Genomic DNA, 18,120 nt, shown 5'->3' on the forward strand with positions numbered 1-18,120 from the left:
TTTATTCAGTCCTTAACTTCCTTTGTCAACCACGGATGCCTATCCCTGCCATTTGAAAACTACTTCCTCTGTGGGACATAACTATCCTGTGCTTTGTGAACTATTCCTAGAAAATTCAGCCATCTCTATTCTGCCGTCATCCCCGCTAGTATCCTCCTCCAATCCACCTGGGCAAGCTCCTCTTTCATGCCTCTGTAATTGCCTTCATTCCACTGTGATACTGTTACATGTGACTTATGCTTCTCCCTCTCAAATTGCAGTATAAATTCAAAGATATTATAATCACTCCTAAGGGTTCCTTTACATTAAGCTCCCTAATAAGATTTGAGTTATAACACTCAATCTAACTTAGCTTTTGCTGGAGTAGGCTCATCACGTTGCTCTAAAAACCACCTCATAGGCATTCAACAAATAACCCTTCTTGCAGTCTGACACCAACCTGATTTTCCCAATCCCCTTGCATATTGAAGTCCCCCATTACAACTGTGACATCACCCTTATTATACACAAACATGAGGAAATCTGCAGATGCTGGAAATTCAAGCAACACATACAAAATGCTGCATTCCACCAGCATTTTACATGTGTTACCCTTATTACATTCATTTTGCAGTTCCCTTTGCAATCTCAACGCCACATTTTGGCTATTATTTGGAGGCCTATATATGATTCTCATAATGGTTTTTTACCTTGGCAATTTCTTAACTCCACCCACAAAGATTCAATCTTCTCTGATCCTATGCCACCTCTTTCTGAAGATGTAATTCCATCTCTTACCAACAGAGCCACACCACTGCCTGTGCCTTCCTGCCTGTCCTTTTATTACAATGTACATCCTTTGATGTTAAGCTCCCAACTATTGCCTTCTTTCCGCCACAACTCAGTGATGACCACAACTTCATACTGACCAATATCTAATTGCCTCACAAGTTAGGCCACCTTATTCCAAATGCTATGGGGAGTTGAGTATAGGAGCAAAGAGGTCCTTCTGCAGTTGTACAGGGTCCTGGTGAGACCACACCTGGAGTATTGTGTTCAGTTTCAGTCTCCTAATTTGAGGAAGGACATTCTTGCTATTGAGGGATTGCAACGTAGGTTCACAAGGTTAATTCCCAGGATGGCGGGACTATCATATGTTGAAAGACTGGAACGACTGGGCTTGTATACACTGGAATCTAGAAGGATGAGAGGGGATCTGATTGAAACATATAAGATTATTAAGGGATTGGACACGGTAGAGGCAGGAAACATGTCCCCGATGTTGGGGAAGTCCAGAACCACAGTTTAAGAATAAGGGTTAGGCCATTTAGAACGGAGTTCAGGAAAAACTTTTTCATCCAGAGAGCTGTGGATCTATGGAATGCTCTGCCTCAGAAGGCAGTGGAGGCCAATTCTCTGGATGCTTTCAAGAAAGAATTAGATAGAGCTCTTAAAGATAGCGGAGTCAAGGGGTATGGGGAGAAGGCAGGAACGGGGTACTGATTGTGGATGATCAGCCATGATCACATTGAATGGCGGTGCTGGCTCGAAGGGCCAAATGGCCTACTCCTGCACCTATTGTCTATGCACATTTAAATACAGCACCTTCAGCCCTGCATTCTTCACCTTTTTGAATTTTGCCTCCTTGGTACAATTTAACTCTGCTTTGTCTTCATCAGGACTGGAAAGGGAAAGATGCCAAAATAAGGTGGGGCAAGGGGTAGAAGGACAAGCTAGAAGGTAGTAAGTGCAGCCTGGTGGGTGGGGAAGGGAGTCTGAAGTAAGAAGCTGGAAGATGATATGTGGGAAAGGAAACGGCTGGGGAAGAAGGAATCTAACAGGAGAAGAGAGTGGACCATGAGAGAAAGAGGAAGATGGGCACCAGGCAGAGTTGACAGGCAGGTGAGGAAAAGTAAGAGGCTAAAGTGGAGAATTGAAGATGAAGCTAACAGGGGAAAATCACCGGAAGCTGTATAATTGATGTTCATGCCATCAGGTTGGAGGCCATGTAATATAGGGAAGCTATGTTTACAAAATTTTATTTTTAAAGACACTGCCGTGACTGAAATCTCAGCTATCAGGAAGAACTGGGGGTGGTTGGGGGGGGAGAGAATTGGGTCATTTTCATTAAAACAGAGTAGACAATAAGAGAAAGATAACTCAGATTCCTAGGACACACCATGCAGAAAGATGAACTAGAAAAACTCATACTCTCTGGAAAGATCGAGGGGAGCAAACCTAGAGGAAGACCTCGGCTTCTGTAGCCAGGTGGAGCCATCAAGGAAATGGAAGTCATCCAAAGAACAAGGGATAGATCTGTATGGAAAACCATGGTCACCAACATCCACATTGGATACGGTACCTAGACAGACAGACAGAGTAGACCAGAGGGAGACACACTGGGATGCATAAAATTATGAGCAATTTTAGTAAAGCAAAAAGATCAATTCTGTTTAGTAGAGGAGTCTAAAACCAAGAACAATAAGTTTCAAGTAGATGGAAGGATTTGAGAAGATGAAGAATATTTGTACACAAAGAACCACAATAGTTGGTATAAGCAGATACTCACAAAATACTTAACAGTATTTACAGGCATTCATGAAGCACTCTAACAGGCTTAGTTAGCTATACACCTCATACAGAAGCTGGAGTGCTCTTTTTGACTGGTACAGACACAACAGGTTAAATGTCTTCCATTCATTTTATTTTTTCCTTAATTCCTTGTCTAAGATACTTTATGTGCATCTTCTCCTTAAGGACTTCTTTTAATATGCAGTAGTTAATTTTGTGGGTGAAGCACCTCAGAATATCTTACTATGTTAACAGTACAATGTACAGACTTAGTAAAACATATTGTAAGTACATAATTGAGTTACAATAGTGTTTACATATTGTTGAGTCAGGATAGAACAGTTATTACATTTCTATGTATTAACATTGGATATCTGAAAAACCTCACTAGACCCTTGCATAATCTACCGTACTGAAAATATTAATGGCAGAGTAACAGAAAAATTATTAAAAGGGTCTTTTAATACTTTATGAGTACATTCTGCACTTAAAATTGCACCTTACACGGCAAGAAAATAAATCTCAGCATTGTACATGGTATGTTAACCTTGATTTCAGTGCAAAGGATCATAACCATTTAATAAAATACAGTATCGAGTTCATAGTAGCTTTTGCTGTCACGGGAAATTAACAAACATTCAGAACAATTAATCAATCATAGACTCAATACCCAATTAGGTATCAACGTGATACATACAAGCTGTTATTTCAATGTGTCCCCCAGCAGGAAAAGGCTGCTTGCAACTACTTCATTTGATATGCACAAAATCTCACTACTAGATCGAAATTTATTTGCCAAAACCTTAAGATAACATATAATTATTATTCTACACATCTTTGCTAAGAAACTCCCCGTTTATATCAACCCTGGGCGGAAACCCCAAAGCCAAGCAGCCCTCCCAGTTCGAGAGAAGTGAGTCAAGGCCCAAGGAGCCTGTAGCCGACGCCTCCGCCATCTCACACTGCCAGATCCTGACAGTAGGAGAACATGAGAGCAAATCAGTCTACATTGCTCCCGGTTCTCAATACCTTCATCATACTTGAGACCCCGAATATTTCTGTGCCTTGCCATTCTGCTCTTGGCATACACACACTACGAGGTGCAAAGGTGCTCAGGCCGCTAACGTCGCCATGTCGCCGGACCAAGCGCGCATGCGCAAAGACCTCCCCCCCCGCGTCCTGCTTCGCACCGCTCAAAATCCCCAAGCCTGTAGAACCCTCCTGCGCACGCGCAGCTTCCTCTCCCACGATAAGGTACCGTATGCCGTTCTCCTTGGTACTCGTACACGTGTGTCCCTGCCTGATACGTGGCAGCTTCGCGTCCCAGACAGGAGTTTTCCTAATCACCCAGATAGGTTGCTGGAATCGTCATGAATGAAACATTTGGGTGCTGAACACAATAGACAGTGGGTGCAGGAGTAGGCCATTCGGCCCTTCTAGCCGGCACCGCCATTCACTCTGATCATGGCTGATCGTACACAACCAGTACCCCGTTCCTGCCCTCTCCCCATATCCTTTGACCCCGCTATCTATAAGAGTATCTAACTTTCTCTTGAATGCATCCAGAGACCGCCTCCACTGCCTTCTGGGGCAGAGCATTCCACATATCCACCACCCTCTGGGTGAAAAAGTTTTTCCGCATCTCTGTTCTAAATGGCCCACCCCTTATTCTTAAACTGTGGCCTCCAGTTCTGGACTCACCCATCAGCGGGAACATGCTTCCTGCCTCCAGCATGTCCAATCCTTTAATAATCTTATGCGTTTCAATCAGATCCCCTCTCATCTTTCTAAATTCCAGTGTATACAAGCCCAGTCGCTCCAATCTTACAACATATGACAGTCCCGCCATTCTGGGAAATAACCTTGTGAACCTACGCTGCGCTCCCTCAATAGCAAGAATGTCCTTCCTCAAATTTGGAGACAAAAACTGCACACAATACTCCAGGTGGGGTCTCACCAGAGCCCTGTACAGCTGCAGAAGGACCTCTTTACTCCTATACTCAATTCCTCTTGTTATAAAAGCCAGCATGCCATTAGCTTTCTTCACTGCCTGCTGTACCTGCATGCTTGCTTTCATTGACTGATGTACAAGAACACCTAGATCTCGTTGTACTTCCCCTTTTCCTAACTTGACTCCATTTAGATAGTAATCTGCCTTCCTGTTCTTGCCACCAAAGTGGAAAACCTCACATTTATCTACATTAAACTGCATCTGCCATACATTTACCCACTCACCCAACCTGTCCAAGTCACCCTGCATTCTCATAACATCCTGACATTTCACACTGCCACCCAGCTTTGTGTCATCAGCAAATTTGCTAATGTTACTTTTAATCCCTTCTTCTAAATTATTAATGTATATTGTAAACAGCTGCGGTCCCAGCACCGAACCTTGCAATACCCCACTGGTCACAGCCTGCCATTCCGAAAGGGACCCGTTAATCACTAATCTTTGTTTCCTGTCAGCCAGCCAATTTTCAATCCATGTCAGTACTCTGCCCCCAATACCATGTGCCCTAATTTCGCCCACTAATCTCCTATGTGGGACTTTATCAAAAGCTTTCTGGAAGTCCAGGTACACTACATCCACTGGCTCTCCCTTGTCCATTTTCATAGTTACATCCTCAAAAAACTCCAGAAGATTAGTCAAACATGATTTTCCCTTCATAAATCCATGCTGACTCGGACTGATCCTTCTACTGCTATCCAAATGTGTTGCAAATTCCTCTTTTATAATTGACTCCAGCATCTTTCCCACCACTGACGTCAGGCTATAATTTCCTGTTTTCTCTCTCCCTCCTTTCTTGAAAAGTGCGACAACATTAGCCACCCTCCAATCAGCAGGAACTGTTCCTGAATCTATAGAATATTGGAAAATGATTACCAATGCGTCCACGATTTCTAGAGCCACCTCTTTAAGTACCTTGGGATGCAGACCATTAGGTCCCAGGGACTTATCAGCCCTCAGACTCAACAGTCTATCCAACACCGTTTCTTGCCTAATATAAATTTCCTTCAGTTCATCCTTTACCCTAGTTCCTTTGGCCACTATTACATCTGGGAGATTGTTTGTGTCTTCCCTAGTGAAGACAGATCCAAAGTACCTGTTCAACTCATCTGCCATTTCCTTGTTCCCCATAATAAATTCACCTGTTTTTGTCTTCAATAGCCCAATTTTGTTTTTAACTATTTTTTTGCTATTCACATACCTAAAGAAGCTTTTACTATCCTCCTTTATATTCTTGGCTAGTTTACCTTCGTACCTCATTTTTTTTCTTGGCTTATTGCTTTTTTTGTTATCTTCTGTTGCTCTTTAAAAGCTTCCCAGTCCTCCGGTTTCCCGCTCATCTTTGCTATGTTATACTTCTCTTTTATTTTTATACTGCCCCTTACTTCCCTCATCAGCCATGGCTGCCCCTTACTCCCCTTAGGATCTTTCTTCTTCTTTGGAACGAACCAATCCTGCACCTTCTGCATTATTCCCAGAAATACCTGCCATTTTTGTTCCACTGTCTTCCCTGCTAGGGTATTGTTCCATTGAACTTTGGCCAGCTCCTCCCTCATAGCTCCACAGTTCCCTTTGTTCAACTGTAATACTGACACACCCGATTTTCCCTTCTCCTTCTCAAATTGTAGGTATTGCCGTATTAGCATTACTACTGACTTAATCTGCAAGTTAACTTTTAGGGAATCGTGCTAAAGGACTCCCAAAGGACACCTCGATTTTTGAATTTTCTCCTCATTTAGAAAATAGTTTATGCCTTCATACACTCTACCAAAGTGGATGATCATACACTTCCCTAAACTATATTCCATCCTCAGAATGCACATCACACATAAACACTTATGGTCCCAGAACACATCCTACACAGTCAGAAAAGGTCATTACCGCCATTACTTTCTAGGGAGGCTGAAGAGAGCTGGAATTTGCACATCCATATTCACGTCATTCTACAGATGCACAGTGGAGAGCATTCTGACAAACTGCATCAGTGTCGAGATTCATCCCCAGCAGCTGAGTGACAGAGGACTCTGATCTATGGGCTATTCCCGGGGACGCAAACAGAGACCAACATCCAGTGCTGCTGGCAGATCATCAACTCGGTGAAAGACGCTCTTTGGACGGTCTGAAACTTGATGGTCTACCAGCACATGGAGATGTCCGCGGGGGAATGCTGCCGACTGGCACATTCTCGGCTGCAGGAGTACGTGCTGAGGGACACACTCAAACTCGGTGCAGCCACCGCAAGAGCTCAGTGGGGAAGGACCACAGTTTATGGTTCTTCTCCCGCAGGAGTTGAGGGGTAGGAGGGTGGGGTGTATACCCCTCAACAAGGGTATGTAAATATGGAATAACAGAGTGCCACTTGGGTGGCAAACAGTATGGAAATGTAAAGAGCGCAATGGAAACAGTTGTAAAGGACTGAGAGTCATTGAATGGTTTATTGTACATAATATTATTTTTGAATAAAGTATATATTGTTTAATTTTTAAAAAATCAGTGCTTAGTACAGAAGCTGCACTGTGGTGGACAGGAAAGCTCTATAAAGGGCAGTTAAAACAGTCCAGTGCATCACCAGCACCACCCTACCCGCCATCAAGGACATGTATACAGAAAGGTGCTGGAAAAGGGCCAATAACATCATGAAGGATTCCACGCAACCTGCTCATGGACTGATTGTCCTACTCACATCAGGGAAGAGGCAAAGCAGCATCCATGCCAGGACTGCCAGACTCAAGGACAGTTACTTACCCCAAGCAGTAAGGCTGATCAACAACTCCACACACTAACTCCACCACTACTTTATTATTTCCTGTTAGCCTGGTGCCACTTTATGGACATACAATCAATCTATAAATCTGAGCTATCTTATGTATTTATATTCATTGGTTGGTCGTTATTGTGTTCTTTATTTTTTGAGGTTTGTTTTATGCTTGCATTGGATATGAAGTAACATTTATTTTGTTCTCCTTTATACTTCTATACAGGAAATCACAATAAACAGTCTTGAATCTGCCAGTTTTTTCGCCATGCTTCCAATCGCTGTAAGTCAGTCTGCAGACTCACTATTTCCTCATCACTGCCTCCCCCTCCACCTATCTTCATATCATCTGCAAACATGGCCGCAAAGGTATCAGTTCCATCATTTAAATCACTGACATCCAGCATGAAAAGAAACAGTCCCAACAACAACGCCTGTGGAGCACCATAAGTTCTGGCAGCCAAACAGAAAAGACACCCTTTTCCCCCACTCCTTGCTTCTTGCCAGTCAGTTAATCTTCAATTCATGCTAGTGTCTTTCCTGCAATACCATGAGCTTTTATTTTGTTAAGTAGCCTCACGTGCAGCACCTTGTCAAAGACCTTCTTAAAATCCAAATAAAGAATCCACTGACTCTCCTTTGTCTAGCCTGTCTGCTATTTCCTCAAAGATTTCCAACAGATTTGTCAGGCAAGATCTTCCCTTCAGAAAAACATACCGACTTTGGCCTATTTTATTATGTGTCGCTAAGTAATGGCGCTGTGTTGCTTAATAATGGACTCCAACATCTTCACAGCCACCGAAATATAATGGACTCCAATATCTTCCCAACCACTGAAATCAGGCTAACTGGTCCATAATTTCCTTTCCTTCTGCCTCCCTCCCTCTTTAAGGACAGGAGTTACATTTGTAAATTTCCAGTCCTCTGGAACCATTCAGAATCTTGAAAGATCATTACAAATGCCTCCACACTCTCTTCAGCTACCTCTTTCAGAACCCTCAAGTGTGGCCATTTGGTCAACTGACCTATCTGCCTTCAGTCCTTTCAGCTTCCCAAGCACCTCCTCCTTAATAATAGCAACTGCACTTACTTCAGCTCCCAACACTCTTGAAATTTTGGAAAACTGCTTATGTCTTCCACAGGGAAGACTGAAGCAAAATACTTACTACTTTGTCCACCATGTCTTTGTCCCCTATTACTACCTCTCTAGTGTCATTTTCCAGTGGTCCTGTATCCACACTGCCCTCTCTGAAAATATTAATGGTATCGTTTTCTATATTATTGGCTAGCTTGCCTTAATGTTTCATATTTTTTCTTCTTATGTCTTTTTTAGTTGCTTTCTGTTGGTTTTTAAACACTTTCCAGTCCTCCAACTTCCCACTAATTTTTGCTCTATTGTATTCCCCCTCTTTTGCTTCAATTCTGCCGTTGACTTCTCCTGTCAGCCACAGTTGCCTCATCTTCCTTTTAGAGTACCTCTTCATGTTTGGGACATATCTATCCAACACATCTCAAATTGCTCCAAAAAATACCAGTCATTGCTATTCTGCTGTTATCACTGCTAGTGTTCCCTTCCAATCAACTTTGGCTATCTCCTCTCTCATATCTCTGTAATTCCCTTACTCCACTGTAATACCGATACATCTGACTTCAGCTTCTCGCTATTAAACTACAGGGTGAATTCTATTACACAGTATCATTATCACAGACTCCTAAGGGTTTCTTACCTTCAGCTCCCTAATGAAATCTGGTTCATTGTACAATACAGGTTTCACCCGCTATCCAGAAGTACAGCTATGAAACCTTTCGTAAGCCGAAATTTCGTAAGCCGAAATGGCGTAAAGCGAAGAAGCAATTACCATTAATTTATATGGGAAAAATTTCTGAGCGTTCCCAGACCCATAAAATAACTTACCAAATCATACCAAATAGCACGTAAAACCTAAAATAACATTAACATATAGTAAAAGCAGGAATGATATGATAAATACACAGCCTATATAAAGTAGAAATAATGTGTGTGCAGTGTAGTTTCACTTACCAGAATCGGGAAGATTTAGCCAAAAACTGTAGGAAAAAAATCAGCGCGCACACACCTGCCCGCGCAAGGCTTCACAGTTGTGATAGTCTTTCTTGGGGTTAAACACAAATTTAAAGCGGGCACCTTTTCTCGTAAAAGCGAAAATCCTCTTCGGATTTCTTTCGGTTAGCAAAAACGGGTACAATGTAGATCTTTCGTAAAAGCAAAATGGTGTAAAGTGAACTTTCATAAAGCAGGGGATACCTGTATTTTGAATTGACTTTCACTTTTTTAGAGCAACCACAAGCTGCTCTAAAAAGCTATCTTGTTTGCATTCTGCAAATTCACTCTCTTGGGATACAGCACAGCATAGAGTGCCCTCCTGCTTCAAAATGTCTACCATTATCCCTGTACCCAATAAGACCAAGGTAACATGTTTGAACAACTGGCATCCTGTCACACTCACCTCAATAATAAACAATGCTTTGAGAGGCTAGTCAAGGACTACATCTGCAGCACGTTGCCACCCACAGTGAAGCCCCCACAATTTGCCTACCAACCGATCAACAAAAGATACAATAACCACAGCTTTATACACAGTCCTTACACACCTGGAGAAGAAGGAAGCTTATGTGGGAATGCTATTCTTAGACTACAGTTCAGCATTCAATACCATAATTCCCTCTAGGCTCGACAAGAAGCTCAGAGACCTTGGCCTTCACTCTGCCTTTTGCAGCTGGATCCTGGACTTCCAGTCAGATTGCCAGCAGGTGGTAAGAATGGGTTCCCTCACCTCTAGCCCTCTGACCTTCAACACAGCTGCCCCTCAGGTCTGTGTACTAAGCCCCCTTCTTTACTCTCTGTACACCCATGCCTGTATCGGTGCGACAGCTGTGGGTGTGGGTGCCACAGCTACAATCTAATTAGATTTGCTGATGATAATAGATTGGCCTAATCTCAAATAATAATGAGGCAGCCTACAGAGAAGTCATCACTCTGACACAGTGGTGTCAAGAAAACAATCTCTCCCTCAACGTCGTAAAAACAAAGGAGCTGGTTGTGGACTACAGAGGAATGGAGACAGGCTAACCCCTATTGACATCAATGGATCTGGGGTTGACAGGGTGAACAGTTTTAAGTACCTTGGCATACACATCACCGAGGATCTCACGTGGTCTGTACATACTGGCTGTGTGGTGAAAAAGGCACAAAGGCGCCTCTTTCACCTCAGACAGTTGAAGATGTTTGGTATGGGCCCCCAGATCCTAAGAACTTTCTACAGTGGCACAATTGAGAGCATCCTGATTGGCTGTATCACTGCCTGGTATGGGAACTGTACTTCCCTCAATCGAAGGACTCTGCAGAGAGTGGTGTGGACAACCCAGCACATCTGTAGGTGTGAACTTCCCACTATTCCCCCTTTCCACATTTACAGCAACAGGTGTATAAAAAGGATGGTTCAGATGGTTGTATATAACTCCCATCAGGGTCTTCATACCCTTGCAGTTTCTTAACTCTACCCACAAGAATTCTGTATCTTCCAATCCTATGTCACCTCTTTCTAAGGACTTGATTTTATTTTTTAAACAGAGTCAGCCCAGCCCCTCTGCCTATGTGGGCTGCCTTAATAACTATCACCCAGTAGAACTTACATCAACAGCGATGAAATGCTTTGAGAGGTTGGTTATGACTAGACTGAACTCCTGCCTCAGCAGGGACCTGGACCCAATGCAATATGCCTATTGCCATAATAGGTCAACGGCAGAGGCAATCTCAATGGCCCTCATCATGGCTGTACTTCCCTCTGCAACTGAACCCTTGACTTCCTAACCTGAAGACCACAATCTGTGTGGATTGGTGATAACATCTCCTCCTCGCTGATGATTAACACTGGCGTACCTCAGGGGTGTGTGCTTAGCCCACTGCTCTACTCTCTATATACCTATGACTGTGTGGCTAGGCATAGCTCAAATGCCATCCACAAATTTGCTGATGATACAACCATTGTTGGTAGAATCTCAAGTGGAGACGAGAGGACATACAGGAGTGAGATACGCCAACTAGTAGTGTGGTACCACAGAAACAACCTGATACTCCAGCGTCAGTAAGACAAAAGACCTGATTGTGGACTTCAGGAAGGGTAAGACGAAGGAACGCATACCAATCCTCTTAGAGGGATCAGAAATGGAGAGAGTGAACGGTTTCAAGTTCCTGGGTGTCAAGATCTCTGAAGATCAAACCTGGTCCCAACATATCGATGTAGTTATAAAGAAGGCAAGACAGCGGCTATATTTTATTAGGAATTCTTAGAGATTTGGTGTATTAACAAAGACACTCAAAAACTTCTATAGTTATACCATGGAGAGCATTCTGACAGGCTGCATCACTGTCTGGTATGGAGGGGCTACTGCACAGGATCGAAAGAAGCTGCAGAAGGTTGTAAATCTAGTCAGCTCCATCTTGGGTGCTAGCCTATAAAGTACCTAGGACATCTTCAGGGAGCAGTGTCTCAGAAAGGCAGCTATCGTTATTAAGAACCTCCAGCACCCAGGGCATGCCCTTCTCTCACTGTTATCATCAGGTAGGAGGTACAGAAGCCTGAAGGCACACAGTCAGTAATCCAGGAACAGCTTCTTCCTCTCTTCCATCCAATTCCCAAATGAACATTGAATCTTTGGACACTACTTCACTTTTTTTAAATACACAGTATTTCTGTTTTTGCACTTTTTAAAATCTATTCAATATTCGTATACTGTAATTGTTTTACTTGCTTATTACTATTATTATTCTTATTTTATTATTTCTTTCTCTGCTAGATTATGTATTGCATAGAACTGCTGCTGCTAAGTTAACAAATTTCATGTTCAAAACCTGATTCTGATATTAGAACATAGCTAGTGCAATGAGAGTGGGTTCTGGGTTAGTGGTATGTTCATTGTGTGAGATGTGGTAACTCTGGGAGACCTCCAGTCTTCTTGATAACTACATCTGCACTAGGTGAGTTGAGCTACAGCTCCTTAGAGACTGTGTTAGAGAACTGGAGCTGCTGCTCCATGACATTCAACATTGAGTGCCAGGTTGTTGCTGCGGCACCACTCCACTAGTTGGCATATCTCACTCCTGTACGCCTATCATCGTCAAATTTATAGGCAGCATTTGAGCTATTCTTAGCCATACAGTCATGTATATATAGAGAATAAAACAGTGGGCAAAGCACACACCCTTGAGGTGCATCAGTGTCGATCGTCAGCCAGGAGGATATGTTATCACCAATCCGCACAGACTGTGGTCTTCCAGTTAAGAAGTCAAGGATCCAATTGCAGAGGGAGATACAGAGGCCCAGGATTGTTGAAATGATGGTATTAAGTGCTGAGCTATAGTCGATGAACAGCATCCTGATGTAGGTGTTTGTGTTGTCCACGTAGTCTAAAGCTGTGTGGACAAAGAGAAAAGAAACTTACTAGAAACTTACTTAGATCATCTGCCTGCTAAGCAAAGCCTGACCACTCTAACACCAGCCTGCTCACTCAATCAATGACTGCTCCGTGTACAGCTTGCTTCTTTTTATTGGCTCAAATAAAACTCAGTTCTAACGAGACTTGTTCTCTTACTCCCGAATTCAAAGAATGACTCACTCCCAACGAGACTTGACCTTTTCAAAAGGCTCCCATCCTGGATCAATGCCATTCTCCCACTCGGTAATTCAAAGAACATGACAATAATATAATTCCTTTGTCAATTCCCTCTCCCTGACTGGATTATCTATTAGTCATTTACTAATTTAGAAGGGTACTCTTGATCCAAATTTGGAAAGGAAAAATAAACTAGCTCACTAAAATTCAATACCATGCACAGCTGAAGGACACCATGAGTTAATTATGGCCAATGAAGTACATATAAGTTTAGTTACTGGATTTACATTGTTTATTCTTTTTTTTTCGGATTTGGGCATCTCTAGCAAGACCAGTGCTTATTACTCACGACTATTTGCCCTTGTAAAGGTAGTGTCGAGTTACTTTCTTGAACCAGAGTTGTACTTTTGATACCATAAGTAGCTGAATTCAGTTCCAGTGACAGTAAAGGGATGGTGATACATTTCCCAATTAGAACAGTGTGTGTTTGGAAAAGAACATTCAGACGATGATCCCGTGTGCCAGAGCCCCTGTTCTCCTTGGAGGGGGAGCTTGTAGGTTTGAGATGTGTTCTCGGGGTCGTTTATAGAGGTACAGAGTTAGAGTGAGAAGCTCAGGCTTTGGCTCATATAAGCTTCAGCGAGGAGATGTGGAGGATGCAGGTAGATAGTTTTGTTTACTTTTTTCCTCTTTGCACTGTTAGAGCAACAGAAGTGGCAGGGAGACCTCCAGTGTCCTTGATGACTACACCTGAAAGAAGTGCATCCTGCTACAGCTTTTTTTCAGACCATGTTAAGGAATTGGAGCTGGAACTGGATGACCTAGCAGAGGAAAACCACAGCAGTCAAGTCTCTGGCAATGATTCGAGCTCTGTGGCTCAGAAGGGAAGGGGGAGGTGGGAGAAGAGGAGTGCAGTAGAAACGGAGGATTCCAGAGTTAGAGGAACAGCAATGACTGAAGTTCTTGGGAGCAATTTGGAAGGTGCAGGATAGATACATTCCAAACATGAAGAAGCATTCTAAAGGAAGAATGAGGAAACCATGGCTGACAAGGGAAGTCAAAGCCAACATAAAAGCCAAGGAGAGGAGAATATAATAGAGCAAAATTTAGTGGGAAGTTAGAGGATTGGAAAGCTTTTAAAAACCAATGGAAAGAAGCAGAGTCTTAGCTTGAAACGTTGACTTTTTACTCTTTCCATAGACGCTGCTTGACCTGCTGAGTTTCTCCAGCATTTTATGTGTAATGCTCTCATCTCACTGCTGCCATCAGAATGGAGGTACAGGAACCTCAGCACCCACACCAAGTTCAGGAACAGTTATTATCCCTCAACCATTCAGGTTCTTGAACCAGAGGGGATAACCTGAGACCTTTCTTCAGAATTTCTTCTTCAGCCCTTGAACTTTACCAATCACTTGGCTTCACCTATCACATTCCAGCTAGTCTCTTTCCCCTCACCCACACCTTTTCTGGTATTTTCTCCCTTCCTTCTCAGTCCTGAAGAAGGATCTTGGCTCGTAACACTGACTGTTTACTCTTTTCCATAGATGCTGCCTGGCCTGCTGAGTTCCTCCAGCATTTTATGTGTGTTGCTTTGGACTTCCAGCATCTGCAGATTTTCTTGTGTTTGAGAAGAGAGCATGGACTGGGTGGTGGGTGTCCCTGATGATGGAATCTGCTTTCCTGCGACAGCACTACATGTAGATGTGCTCAACAGTGATGAGGGCTTTACCCATGATAGACTGCTGTATCCACCACTTTTTATGGGTTTTTCCTTTCAAGGGCATTGGTGTCCCTATACCAGGCCGTGATGCAACCAGTCAATAAACTCTCCACTGCACATTTGAAGAAGTTTGTCAAAGTCTTAGAGATGATATGCCGAGTCTTGGCATACTTCTCAGAAAATAGAGGCACTGCATGCTTTCTTTGTAATGGCACTTACTTGTTGAATGCAGGACCAATCCTCTGAAGTGACACCAAGGAATTTAAAGTTATTAACCTAAAGAGTGCTAAGCCACTTGTTCAAGTTACATTCATTCCTAACTTATGTTTTGTAGATGGAAGAAAGCCCTTGAGGAATCAGGAAGCAATCACTCATATAAGCTTCAAACCTCATTGTGTAATTACGATATTTATATGCCTGGTCCATTTCAGTTTCCAGTTAATGGTGAATCCCACAATGTTGATGGTAGAGAACTTGCTGATACTAGTCCCAATGGACGTCAAGAAGTAGCTCATTAGACTTACAACACTTTGGTGATAGAAACTTAAGTTCTCCATTCCAGTGCATATTTTGTGCCCTTGGTACTTCTAGTCATTCTTCCAAGTGTTTTTCAATGTGGAGGCATACTGCTTCATCAGTGAAGAGAAAATGGCAGATAGTAAGCAGGATGGGATTTTCTTCTTTCTGACTGACCTTAGGCTATGTGACTTCCTTTCACCCGTTTAATTATACATACATGATCAATGGAATTGGTTCATCCATACTCTAACATATGGGCTATAAAATTTCAATGGAATATATGTATATATACTTTTGTACTTTTAGCAGCATCATCACTCCCTGTTCTATCATTGATAGCATTTTATCAAGAGCAGGTCAAATATCTCAATTTGTTGGTGTTTTATTCTTTTATACCTATGTAGTTTTGCAATAAATTCATCAATCAACAGGTATAGCCAACTTAATCTCTTACGTTTTTTTTTAAACTTTTTTTATTGCATTTTTAAATGGTTACAAAGTATGAAAAAACAATGTATATAACCCATACCCCCTCCCCCCTAACTGCCCTATAGAAAAAAAAGAAAGAAAGAAAGAAAGAATGCCTGGTTGTTGGAAGATCTCCACATGCTCCATGGAATTCGTAATAACTTTAATATGTATATTTATTTCTTTCCCCTAATAACCAATTGTTTCATCTTCAGAGCATCTATATATTTAATCCTGTCTTTTGTAAATAAGGGCTCCAAATTTTCAAAAATGTTTCATATTTATCTCTTAAATTATAAGTACATTTTGAATCATTACCCATTTGTCATTTAAACTCTCATGCATTGTACCCAATTATACACATTCTCTCCTCACCTCCTTCTTTACATATTAAAATCAGTTTATTTCCAATTTTTCCAGTTCTAATGAAAGGTGTTCAAAATGAAACAGTTAATTTTCTCTTTCCACAGTGCATCAGGACCTTCAGAGTATTTCCAGCATTTTCTAAGTATAGTTTAATATTTTTAAAACCACATGGAAAATGAAAAATGTTGGTTGTCACCATAATGTTGTTTTTTCATTTCTGCCTTTCTGTTTCAAACTGAGTTCTCTTGGTATATTACATTAGTAATAACTAACTCTGCCCAATACTATTTTCTATAGTATTTTCTGAGTTAGTAAGCTAACCCAGTCCATATTTTCAGCAGTCTCTAGTTTTATTTTAGTTCTCCAAACCTTTTTTCTCACTTTTCTTGTTACTTTGTTGCTCCATTTCCATTCACGCTTACATTCATCTCTAACAACTGAAAAGGGCCACTATTTGCACGATGTATTAAGGACTGGTGAAACAATAAAGTTGAATAGAAATGTCAAATTTTAACAGACTGAGTGTGAGTAAATATCCTTACATTCAAGTCAACTTGGGGGCCACAAGTGACTTCTTCCCTTTCATAACTGAAGAAGAGGTCATGACATGACCAATGGCTGATTAAGAAACAAATTACCTTTCCCTATCCATACCTTCTCAGAATGTAGACTCCTGTGATACCTTAAGCAGCTAGTTGATCAGGGCTATTCTGCAGAACCTACTATGTCAGCAGGTAGAAGCACTCAGAAAAATTCAGGTGCTAGAGGCCTCAGCATGAATTTGGGTAGAAATATTACATTTAGAACTAAAATTAAACTGATTCAGAAACAAGAAGTTGTCTTTCACTAAAAAAATCCACCACTCAACATCCCTCCCCCACACCCCATCCCCACCACCTTCCTCACCTGGGCCTCAAATTTTGGCAGCAAAATCGTTTGAAAATTGTAACTTTCATTATTACATAAAAACCTATTTATGGGTCAAAAATCCAAATGTCCCAGAGATTATATGTGTAGTGGATATATTAAACAAAGTAACGTCAATAAAAGTCCTTTTGGGGATGACATGTGGTCAGGTTTTTTTTGCTTACAGAAACATTTGGTCCTATGGAAAGTACATTTTCAAAGTAGCACAGAACTAGTCAAATTATTTTTAATTCCATGGTTTAGTTTTCTGGTCTGAAGGTGAGAGGAAGTGAGAGCAAATGAAAAGAATACATGTAATAAAGAATGAAATTAGAAGAGACATTTAAAAAGTTTCATTTTTTAACAGTTAAGTTGTAAATTCAAATCATTTTAAAAGAGAAAATGTGGCATGCCCTTAAGAGGTAGCACAAAGAGTTTAACCATCCAGAGTTAAGTTCTTGAATCAGCCACGTATCAGGAAGCTGTTTCTGAAGTAGGTTGTCATAGATTTCTTTAGTCTATACATGTAGATTTTTTTTATAGATTTAGCTTAATAAAGCATGTGATGGCTGCATACAACAAGATGTAGGCAACATTTAGTCATAGACTGATACATTACATGTAATGTCTGCACTATATAAATGTCGGGTTATAATTACCATCAACACCAGAATTTTCTGGTCTCTCACCATCAACATCGAGGACATATCATCACTGACCATAAACTTACATGAATATGCCCTACAGTGAATCTGAAATTGGGTATACTGTGACAGTGAGTTGCACCACTCTTTTCTAATCTAGATTAGCTGCAGCTAATCCACACTACCCAGAGCAGAGCACTCAGTTGGATCAGCGTCCTATCCATCACACTTGTACTTCCTTCACCAAATGTATATAAGAACTGCAGGGTGTATCATATGCAAGATGTACTCCAGCAACTTGCAAGGGTTTTTTCAACAGCATTTTCTAAATTAAAAATGTCTACCATCTATAAGATGCTAGATGTATGGGAATACCACTAAATTGTCCTTCAATTTACAGATTATTTTTCACTCACCCACACTGCCAGTTTCCTATGAATAAATTATATATTAAAACACTAAAAAAAAGAGATAAATGCATTGGTGGCTTGAAAATACTGAAGAATTAGGAGCAAGGCCAGGCAATGTGCCA

General features: G+C 41.5%; 1 protein-coding gene across 4 annotated transcripts in view; it reads right to left on the bottom strand.

Annotated features, from left to right (window-relative positions):
• hbs1l (HBS1-like translational GTPase) overlaps nucleotides 1-3,718 on the bottom strand; it is a 157,085-nt gene extending 153,367 nt beyond the window's left edge. For all 4 annotated transcript variants that reach the window (XM_059982482.1, XM_059982480.1, XM_059982484.1 and 1 more), the window contains exon 1: nucleotides 3,580-3,718. In XM_059982482.1, coding sequence (XP_059838465.1) covers nucleotides 3,580-3,622 — 43 coding nt within the window. In that variant the 5' untranslated portion in view covers nucleotides 3,623-3,718. The remainder of the gene's footprint in view (nucleotides 1-3,579) is intronic.
• Nucleotides 3,719-18,120: the final 14,402 nt, after the last annotated feature.

Source organism: Hypanus sabinus, chromosome 10 (genome assembly GCF_030144855.1).
Source record: "Hypanus sabinus isolate sHypSab1 chromosome 10, sHypSab1.hap1, whole genome shotgun sequence".
Classification (NCBI taxonomy): domain Eukaryota; kingdom Metazoa; phylum Chordata; class Chondrichthyes; order Myliobatiformes; family Dasyatidae; genus Hypanus; species Hypanus sabinus.